Raw genomic sequence first — 10,750 nt, 5'->3', positions numbered from 1 at the left:
CAACTAACATATATATTACTACATATGTATACATCAAATGTAATATAAGATATAAAGAATTACTGAATACCTTTTGATTGCAAATGTATTTTATATTCAACTTTTCATGTCGTTATCAAACAGCGACGGCATTACGGAAAAGAAAGGCTCGTTTTTAACAGGTAAATTCACATTTGATTTATCACATTAAAACCATTGCTTTGGAGGTAAATGCAAATACCTATGGGATCTTTATGAAAATTAAGACTTGTCGTTTGCTTCAATGTGTTTAGCTTGACGATAATCACGTATTTGCAGCACGCTTCCTACATTAACGTTAGTTACAAGCTAACTTAGATAGCTAGTTAAGGATTTAAGTCCAGTGTCCATATTACTACTATCCAATAATGTGTATATATTTCTGTTCACACAGAAAATTGCAGATTGCTGGAAACAAACATGTCTGGGAGTTTCTATTTTGTCATGGTTGGGCATCACGATAATCCTGTCTTTGAAATGGAATTCTTGCCTGCTGGTAAAGCTGAGTCAAAGGAATGTATCGTTATGATTTACTCAACATAATGTATATATTTATATGTGTGTAGTACATACATGCATGCATACACGTGTATATGTGTGTTCCTGATAACTGTCTAAAGGGGCAGCTAGCCTATATAACTATGTATTGCGATATTGGTCCACATCCAGTAAAAAGAAAAGGATACTGTAATGCCCACTCAATTACCATTCTGTCTCTTATATGTAAACAGGATGACCACCGGCATCTGAACCAGTTCATTGCGCATGCAGCCCTCGACTTGGTGGATGAAAATATGTGGCTGTCTAACAACATGTACCTGAAAACTGTGGACAAGTTCAACGAGTGGTTCGTCTCTGCCTTTGTCACTGCAGGACATATCTTTTTCTAGCTTTTACCGAATACCCACAGGTACAGTTGAAGTCGGAAGTTTACATACACTTAGGTTGGAGTCATTAAAACTTGTTTTTCAACCACTCCACAAATGTCTTGTTAACAAACTAGTTTTGGCAAGTCGGTTAGGACATCTACTTTGTGCATGACACAGGTCATTTTTCCAACAATTGTTTACAAACATATTATTTCACTTCCAGGGGGTCAAAAGTTTACATACACTAAGTTGACTGTGCCTTTAAACAGCTTGGAAAATTACAGATAATGTCATGGCTTTAGAAGCTTCTGATAGGCTAATTGACATAATTTGAGTCAATTGGAGGTGTACCTGGGGATTTATTTCAAGGCCTTACCTTCAAACTCAGTGTCTCTTTGCTTGACATCATGGGAAAAAGAAAAGAAAAATCAGCCAAGACGTCATAAAAATATTGTAGACCTCCACAAGTCTGGTTCATCCTTGGGAGCAAATTCCAAACGCCTGAAGGTACCACGTTCATCTGTACAAACAATAGTCCGCAAGTATAAACACCATGGGACCACGCAGCCGTCATACCTCTCAGGAAGGAGACTTGTTCTGTCTCCTAGAGATGAACATACTTTGGTGCGAAAAGTGCAAATCATTACCAGAACAACCGCAAAGGACCTTGTGAAGATGCTGGAGGAAACGGGTACAAAAGTATCTATAGCCACAGTAAAACGGGTCCTATATCGACATAACCTGAAGGGCCGCTCAGCAATGAAGAAGCCACTGCTCCAGAACCGCCATTAAAAAAGCCAAACTACGGTTTGCAACTGCACATGGGGACATTTTTTTGAGAAATATCTTCTGTTCTGATGAAACAAAAATAGAACTGTTTGGCCATAATGACCATTGTTATGTTTGGAGGAAAAGGGGTGAGGCTTGTAAGCCGAAGAACACCGTCCCAACCATGAAGCACGGGGGTGGCAGCATCATGTTGTGGGGGTGCTTTGCTGCAGGAGGGACTGGTGCACTTCACAAAATAGATGGCATCATGAGGATGAAAATTATGTGGATATATTGAAGCAAAATCTCAAGACATCAGTCAGGAAGTTAAAGCGTAGTCACAAATTGGTCTTCCAAATGGACAATGACCCCAAGCATACTTCCAAAGTTATGGAAAAATGGATTAATGACAACAAAGTCAAGGTATTGGAGTGGCCATCACAGCCCTGACCTCAATCCTATAGATTTGTGGGCAGGACTTAAAAAGCGTGCGCGAGCAAGGAGGCCTATAACACTGACTCAGTTACACCAGCTCTGTCAGGAGGAATGGGCCAAAATTCACCCAATTTATTGTGGAAGGCTACCTGAAACGTTTGACCCAAGTTAAACAATTTAAAGGCAATGCTACCAAATACTAATTGAGTGTATGTAAACTTCTGACCCACTGGGAATGTGATGAAAGAAATAAAACATTCTCTCAACTATTATTCGGACATTTCACATTCTTACAATGAAGTGATGATCCTAACTGACCTAAGACAGGGAATTTTAACTAGGATTAAATGTCAGGAATTGTGAAAAACTGAGTTAAAATATATTTGGCTACGGTGTGTGAACTTCCGACTTCAACTGTAAGTAAGTAACCTTGTCTGAGCCAGAACAGTCCATAGTGCAGGAGCATATCTCCTGTTTCTGCAGCTTGATTCAACAGCTACAATTCAAATCTACATAGGATGCTAGTCTATCACAGGGACATACTCCCAATATTAGGTGCCAGGCAGAGAACCATTGGGTCCTGTTCTTTTGTCTTTGGGATCTGGAAATGAATAGTGTGGCTGTTGAGGAGACTTAATTACTTGGTGTTACCTTATATTGTAAACTGTCATGGTCAAAACATATTGATTCAATGGTTGTAAAGATAGGGAGAGGTCTGTCTGTGATAAAGAGATGTTCTGCTTTTTTGACACCACACTCTGCAAAGCAGGTCCCGCAGGCTCTAGTTTAATCCTATCTTGATTATTGTTCAGTCATATGGTGAAGTACTGCAAAGAAAGACCTCGTTAAGCTGCAGCGGGCCCAGAACAGAGTGGCATGTTTTGCTCTTCATTGTGATCTGAGGGTGAATAGCAATAGTATGCATGCCAGTTTCTCTTGGCTAAGAGTTGAGGAAAAACTGACTGCATCGTTTCTTGCTTTTATAAGAAATATTAATGTGTTGTCAATTCCAAATAGTTTGCATAGTCAACTTACACACTGCACTGACACACATACTTACCCCATCACACCAACCACAAATCCACAGAGACCTATGTAGCCCTCTGGAAACATTGCAACAAAACATAAATATTATGTCTACAGTGTTGAATTCAACAAATCGTCATTGTTACAAAGGGCTCAGGCATAATTAGTGTGTGTGTTCCATAATTCCCTTAACCATCTCCATCACATATGAGATTCATCATGCTTCATGATGTACGACAAGAAGATGGAATCAAAAACTTCTTCAATGATGTGTATGATTTATACATTAAGGTGAGTTATCCTTCCTATATACAGTATGTTCATGTATAATTCATATTCTGATGATTTTATTCTTGTTCATTATTCTGTGCTCTTTTCCAGTTTGCAATGAATCCTTTCTATGAAACCAATGCTCCAATCCGGTCGACGGCATTTGACAGGAAAGTACAGTTCCTTGGAAAGAAGCACCTCTTGAGCTGATGAACTAACCTGGACAACATGGTTGTGTAGCTTTTTTAATGTCTTCATTGTGTGCAGTTTCCAGTTGAAATATGTTTTAAGACATACATAATATACACATAATTTGTCTATGATCACCTGTTGTATGTCTTATAATTTCAGTATGTATTACTGATACTTCCCAACCACTGTATAAAAGCTATTGTAAGCATGGAACATTATGTTGCATAATGAATGGATGGTACACTATATATACAAAAGTATGTGGACACGCCTTTAAATTTGTCGATTTGGCAATTTCAGCCACACCCATTGCTGACAGATGTATAAAATCGAGCACACAGCCATGCAATCACCATAGCTAACATTTGCAGTAGAATGGCCTTACTGAAGAGCTCAGTGACTTTCAATGTGGCACCATCATAGGATGCCACCTTTCCAACAAGTCAGTTTGTCAAACTTCTGCCCTGCTAGAGCTGCACAGGTCAACTGTTCAAGTGATGTTATTGTGAAGTGGGAAAGTCTAGGAGCAACAATGGCTCAGCCGTGAAGTGGTAGGCCACACAAGCTCACTGAAAGGGACTGCCGAGTGCTGAAGCGTGTAAAAATGGTCTCCTAGGTTGCAACACTCACGACCGAGTTCCGAACTGCCTCTGAAAGCAACGTCGGCACACTAACTGTTTGTCGGGAGCTTAATGAAAGGGGTTTTCATGGCTGAGCAGCTGCACACAAGATCACAAGATGCACAAGATCACCATGTGCAATGCCAAGCATTGGCTGGAGTGGTGTAAAGCTCGCCGCCATTGGATTCTGGAGCTGTGGAAACGCATTCTCTGGAGTGATGAATCACACTTCAAAATCAGATGGACTATTCTGGGTTTCGCGGATGCCAGGAAAATGCTACCTGCCCAAAATGCATAGTGCCAACTGCAAAGTTTGGTGGATGAGGAATAATGGTTTGGGCCAGGTCCCTTAGTTCCAGGGAAGATAAATCTTAATGCTACAGCATACAATGACATTCTAGACAATTCTGTACTTCCAACTTTGTGGCAACAGTTTGGGATAGGCCATTTCCAGTTTCATCATGACCAACTCCATATTAATGACCATGATTTTGGAACGAGATGTTCGACGATCAGGTGTTCACCTACTTTTGGTAATGTAGTGTATGTGTCACCAGAATTTTGTTTCCAAGTTTGATAATAATGACAAGGTTTGTATGATGCTTTTCTGAACTTGAATGAGCTTGTTAAATATTATCCCATTCAAAAGACGGTAATGTTAAACATTCACAAAGCTGTCTGCTGCCTTAGGGGAATTCCCTGGTGCTGCTCAAATGCTCTGTGCAAATGCAACTATGCCCTGCACACAATAGTTTTTGAAACATTTGCAACCATACTTTCATATAAGCGAGAAATAATTTTTCAAACACAAAACACACTTAACATATGCAGTTCAGGAAAGTTGCACCCGGCTGTATTTTGTGGAACACTCAAAATCTGGAGTGGCATGTGTCGTAGCCGGCTGCAACTTTGCTAAACTATGCAAAGTAAGTGTACTTTTTTGTATTTGCAAGATTCTTTCTTGCTTGTATGAAAGTTAAGTTCCAAAGGTTTCCAAAAACGCATTGCAAGTGAGGCGTATTTGCGTTTAAACAGAGCGTCTGGATTGTAGTTCACATGGAGGCAGCTGTGTTCCGTACCATTGGCTGAGAAGCCAAAAGGGTGGCCAACTGTAAGCTGGTTATACACTCCCTTGGGTTCTTGAGAGCTAGTTAAATCAATGTAAATGTGGCTAAGTTTACACAGGTAGCCCAATTCTGATGAGATCTGCTCTGATTGGTCAAAAGACCCATTGTTGGCAGAATATCAGAATTAGGCTGCCGGTGTAAACTAAGCCATTCATTCCTGAGGTTTGTGAAATGCTCTGACTCACTGTCCAGTTCCTCTGATTAAATACTATCATTAACATAATTTGGGGATTTCCTCAGGTGATCTTGTTCCAAATAATTCACTGGTATACATGTTTGTGCCGTACAAAGTAATGTTGATTCACCAATCACTTTCTGCTAAACTGAAATCGCATGAACATTGACTGAGGGAATGGTCTGCCTGTAATGGGTCTTTTATGAATGCAACAATCACACCAAACATTTATCAATGACTTCCTGCTGATGTCTTACTCTGATATCAAGTCTTTGTTTTCATAATTTGTAGGGTTTTTTCATAGTGGGGAAGAAATAAACATTTTTTCAGGGGAAATGATTCATTCATGGAGAGTTTATTCAAATAACATTTTCCATTCAACTTGCATTCCAATAATTCTGGACAACACTGCTGTAGCTAAATAATATGAAAGTGTTCTCAGCACTCTACCTGAATTAGATGAAATATCAACGAGGAAATTGATAATGGACAATACTGTAAAATCAATAACGGTTGAAATCCAAAGTCTTAGTATCAAAACTATACTAGCAAGGAAGAAAATGAAATTGAGCTCCATAAATGTAAATAAAATGCATGTAAGATTAGATGTCCATAGAAAAACTGGCAGTGGGTTTTGCTGATGACATGACGGTGGTAGGCCTGATAACTGACAATGAGACTGCCTATAAAGAGGTCAGTGACCTGGTAGTATGGTGCCAGCACAAAAACCTCTCCTCCAATGTCAGAAAGACAAAGGATCTTATCGTGGACTACTATAGGAAACGGAGGGCTGAGCACGCCCCCATCCACAGGGCTGTAGTGGAGCAGGTCGAGAGCTTCAAGTTCTTTGGTGTCCACATCACTAAGGAATGAACATGGTCCACACACACCAACACCGGTGTGTGTGGTGAAAGCACGACAGCTCCTCTTTCCCCTCAAGAGGCTGAAAAGATTTGGCATGGGCCTTCAGTTCTACAGCTGCACTAACTCTTGACTCATTACATACAGTGCTGCTAATGTTTGATCTATCCTGTTGCCTAGTCACTTTACCCCTACCTGTATGTACATATCTACCATGTACCCCTGCACATCGACACAGTACTGGTACCCCATGTATATAGCCAAATTATTGTTACTCAGATTTAATCAGCATTGTTAGGAACTTAACTTTCACTGTTTACAAAGCATGTGAAAAATAAAATTTGATTTGAGGTACATACAGCATATTACCTTGTTCAATCATATCCACCTAATTATCCAAGATCACTGAAATTCTGGTATGATAAAAAAAAAATCTTTACAAACTATTAGTGGTAGTGAGCATAAAATGTCATGCAGTACATACACACAGGATACCAACAACTATTTATTGAACATTCCTCATCTCTTATCCTTCTGTGCAGGTGTTAAAACATGTAGTCCATTACATAATGATAACTCATTAATTACGGTATGTTGAGAACAAATATTGCAAGGCCAGCAAGTTGTATAGAATTCTCAGCACCTATAATAAACAGTAAGAAATCATAAGCCTTAATTTCTGCTTACATTTCTCCCTCTACAATAAAGTAGTGACAGTAAACCTTGATCTTAATCAAATAAAAATACTGCATAAATTAATCTATCAACATTTGTTGTTATAAATATGAATATATTATGTATATTCTAATCCCATTCAGGTCAGTTGATTAAAGTGACTTGCTTTTAAAGTATCACATTTGGGGTCATATCTCTGGATAAGGTCCTGAATACAATTTGAATGCAATCAAATATATTTTCACTGGTAAGGCAGCACATTTGTTTCAGTCACAGTGTAAGAAACCCTTTCTACAACAACATAAAAAAAGGAACATAGTGTATAACATGATTTGGAAATTAAACATTATAAATATATTTCTGGCAACCACATTGTTGTAATATGTTTTAAGACTATAATTCAAATACGGCACAGATTGAAATTATAATGCATTTCTTGGAATCTGACAAATAACACCATTCTTCAGTACCCTCTTCACATCAATGAGTCCAGAGACCAACAAGCCCAGTGGATTATCATCCACAGACACTGGCCAGTGCTTGCACATGCTATTTGAGAGAGCATGAGTGTTGATAAGCCTGTGTGTCTTCCTAGCTCCAGTTCTTTATAGGTTGTAGGCCCTACATTATATCAACAGCAGGAAGCACTGGAGCGGGGCTTTCTGTGGAGGTTAACTGTGTCTGTGGGGATGAGGTGGTCTGCCCTCTCCTCCATGGCTAGCACATTCCGCACCGCCTCCTCAAAGGCTATAGCTACGTTGGTGGAATCCTTGGCACTGGTCTCATAGTAAGGGTGATTGCCGTTATCTCGACACCACTGTTGAGCATCCTCAGCAGACACCTGCCTCTCCGTCACATCCACCTTGTTCCCCAGCACCACGAAGGGGAACTTCTCGGGCTCCTTGACATCAGCATAGTAGATGAACTCCTTCTTCCAGTTGGCCAGGTTGTGGAAGCTCTGGTTGTCATCCACGCTGAAGGTGAGCAGGCAGCAGTCAGAGCCGCGGTAGAAGGGAGTCCTGAGGCTGCGGAAACGCTCCTGTCCAGCCGTGTCCCAGATCTGCATGGTGACCAGATGGCTGTCCACTTCCAGCTCCTTGTTGAGAAACTCCACGCCAATGGTGTGGAAGAGGTGTGTGTCAAACTTGTTGGTGACGTAGCGGTTCATGAGGGAGCTCTTCCCCACTCCTCCGTCTCCCAGCAGGATGACTTTCAGCAGGGATGACTTGGCGGTCATGGCTCTTAAACGGCACGTGGACTCTTCCTCTGGAGAATAGGAACCTGGAGGACAGTAATGTGTAACTAACAACTGTAGCACAATAGCCTTTACTTTACTGCTCAGTGTAGATATTCTGAAACCTATGGAAAACACTTGAATGTTATCACTTTATCTTACAACAATTAAACACTAGTCAAATCACACAAATAGGGAGAAGTGAAATGTGTTTAACCTTCACCAAAGAGACTTGACTTACCCGTGAATTATTGAAGCCTCCCTCGGTCTCAGCTGGCCCGGATCACGTGCTACAGACAATGGCCGGGGTTCTTAGTCACGTGTGTCTGTTTCGTGTGGGTCATTATAATGTTAAGCATAGTCAACATTCAAACAGCTGGAATGAAATATTTAGCAAGCAATGTATTGACTGAACCTTCAAGTATAGCTACGTAACATAAACATTCAGTACAGTGACTACACAGCTGTCTGTATTACCAGCATTTTTACAAAACATACCGACACATAGTTCAACTGACATGTCATAGCTACTGTTTGCTAACAGTAGTTATTAAATTGCCAACTAGTTGGCTAGCTAATGTTAGTTAGTGTTGTATAACTAACGTTAGCTAAATAGCTAGGTAATTATGACACGGAAGAAGAAAAAAAATCACGGTGAAATATTGTTTGTAACGAACTTAAAATAAAATAGGGCGCAACGCCCTCACAACAGGCTGAAGTTGGATGACAATCAATATTGAGCTAGCTTTGTTATGCTAAGTAGCCTAGCTACTATAGCTATTAAGCATGCTGAAAACGATTTAGCAAACGTTAGCTAGCTAAACCTTCAGACATTTAATTACCTTACCGTTGGCAAGTTTTGAAGAACACATCCAAGGACTGTGGTAGTTAAAAGCTTTTTTTCAAGCTGTCAATTGTTTGGCTTCAATAGGAGTTAGCTAACGTTAACTGGCTGGCTCAACACCGATGGCGGACTAGCCTCTGTTTCCACTCATGTGACCCAAGAAGTCTCGAACTTTTTACAGTACTGTTAAATGTTTTCGAGTCCCATCACTCAGTTCACAATAGCAGATTATTTATAATAAAAAGCAATTTTAAACAAAAGCAACTGTACTGGTGACTGTTTTAGCCATAGAGATTGATAGAGGACTCATCTTTGTATCTGGGCTATTATAGCGTCTGTGCCAGTATTGAGGCTATCTCCATGTTAAAGTAGTACATATTTTTTCATGACTGGCTGATCCTTCCTGATGACCCAGTTAGACATGACTCCAACAGGGTCACCAGGTGGGATCAGCCAATAAAGTTGGAAGTCCCACCCAGTTGGCTACATTAAATGGTGGAAGCCCTCAATGCTTAGGGGCCAGGGTTCCTGTTATTAAGAAGCACAGTTTCAGGAGCTACAGTTTTGCTTAGGTGCTGCAGTTTAACTGACACCCGGCCCAGAAAAACAATTGCTATACACTCCCCCATAGAGAAATCAGATTATAATATTCCTAATAAGACACTTTAGTCATCACCTTTTTTCACAATATATCCATTGAATTATTCAAATAATTGTTGCGAAGGACAACAATGTTACATGTTTTTAGGTGATGTCATTGTCACTGTGCGCACTGAGTGCTACCCGGATATAGACTGTCCACGAATCAGTGTTTGCAAACGTGAGTAGATTACCTTGAAAACAACGGTCAGACATCTTGAACGCAGTTTCCAGTTCTTATTATACCATTGGTGATGTCCATGCTAAAATTGCCTTTTTGGCCACTAGAGGCCTCTATCATTTTCTATGGTTTTAGCCAGTAAATAGCTAGCTAGCTGCAGTACTCAATCAACACCACTTCTGATACTTACAGAAACAGAGCCACCAGAGAGCGATAAAAACACGGTAGACAGGACTAGACCAGTACCAAAATCAAGCTACTTTTTCCATAACTTTTGACCAGAGTAGCACTGTAATGCACTTTTGATGAAATCTTCATCATTGCTCATTGAGTAGAATACTCAGTCCAAAACAATAACGTTCAAAACAATATTGTGAAAAAACATGCAACCCATGAATAGAGCTGCTGCCTAGACTGTCTGACAAAATCACTATTTTAGTAGTTCATAGTAAATAAGGCATACTTTTATGACTGCTGAATACCAACTATTAATCACAATAGTTGGTAGAAATACCTTGTGAAGCAACTGCTTTCTATCCCTCCCCCTCAAAGCAACTTTTTTCTATCCCTCTCAATCATGCATTCTCTCTTCTCTCCATCTATGTGTCTGCTCCACACAGAAGAGACAAGTAGGCGGGCTCAATGGATTATGGTCATTGTAGTTAAATACCATGTTTTCTGTGAGAAACTGTTGAATATTGGCCAGTTGGAAACTACAACTCCCTACTACATCGCACAGTTCTAGTTTAATCTGATTTATCTGTAGAGCAACTGTGCATCTAGCTCACAGATTTTTTTTTAAAGAACTGGAATTCA

At 40.1% G+C, this 10,750-nt stretch overlaps 2 protein-coding genes across 6 annotated transcripts; one reads left to right on the top strand and one right to left on the bottom strand.

The window, feature by feature from the left end:
- Nucleotides 1-21: 21 nt before the first annotated feature.
- Nucleotides 22-3,712, top strand: LOC124043658 (trafficking protein particle complex subunit 2-like). Its single transcript, XM_046362465.1, has 5 exons — nucleotides 22-161; nucleotides 413-531; nucleotides 750-894; nucleotides 3,322-3,407; nucleotides 3,498-3,712. The coding sequence occupies exons 1-5, from the start codon at nucleotides 107-109 to the stop codon at nucleotides 3,594-3,596; spliced, it is 504 nt and encodes a 167-aa protein (XP_046218421.1). The 5' UTR covers nucleotides 22-106; the 3' UTR covers nucleotides 3,597-3,712.
- A 2,122-nt stretch (nucleotides 3,713-5,834) lies between these two features.
- LOC124043632 (ras-related protein Rab-9A-like) lies at nucleotides 5,835-10,564 on the bottom strand. Of its 5 annotated transcripts, none has more exons than XM_046362429.1 (3): nucleotides 10,449-10,564; nucleotides 8,512-8,596; nucleotides 5,835-8,317 (listed from the first exon to the last, which is right to left on the bottom strand). In XM_046362429.1, the coding sequence occupies exon 3, from the start codon at nucleotides 8,271-8,273 to the stop codon at nucleotides 7,668-7,670; it is 606 nt and encodes a 201-aa protein (XP_046218385.1). In that variant the 5' UTR covers nucleotides 8,274-8,317; nucleotides 8,512-8,596; nucleotides 10,449-10,564; the 3' UTR covers nucleotides 5,835-7,667. The 5 variants fall into 5 exon arrangements, with proteins under 5 accessions (XP_046218385.1, XP_046218410.1, XP_046218393.1 ...); XM_046362454.1 differs by having other exon boundaries at nucleotides 8,512-8,560; nucleotides 10,449-10,467; XM_046362437.1 differs by lacking the exon at nucleotides 10,449-10,564 and adding an exon at nucleotides 9,948-10,392.
- Between the last annotated feature and the right edge of the window lie 186 nt (nucleotides 10,565-10,750).

Source organism: Oncorhynchus gorbuscha, linkage group LG01 (genome assembly GCF_021184085.1).
Source record: "Oncorhynchus gorbuscha isolate QuinsamMale2020 ecotype Even-year linkage group LG01, OgorEven_v1.0, whole genome shotgun sequence".
NCBI lineage: Eukaryota > Metazoa > Chordata > Actinopteri > Salmoniformes > Salmonidae > Oncorhynchus > Oncorhynchus gorbuscha.
The sequence above is the reverse complement of the archived record's forward strand: the minus strand, read 5'-3'. Positions and strand labels throughout refer to the sequence as shown.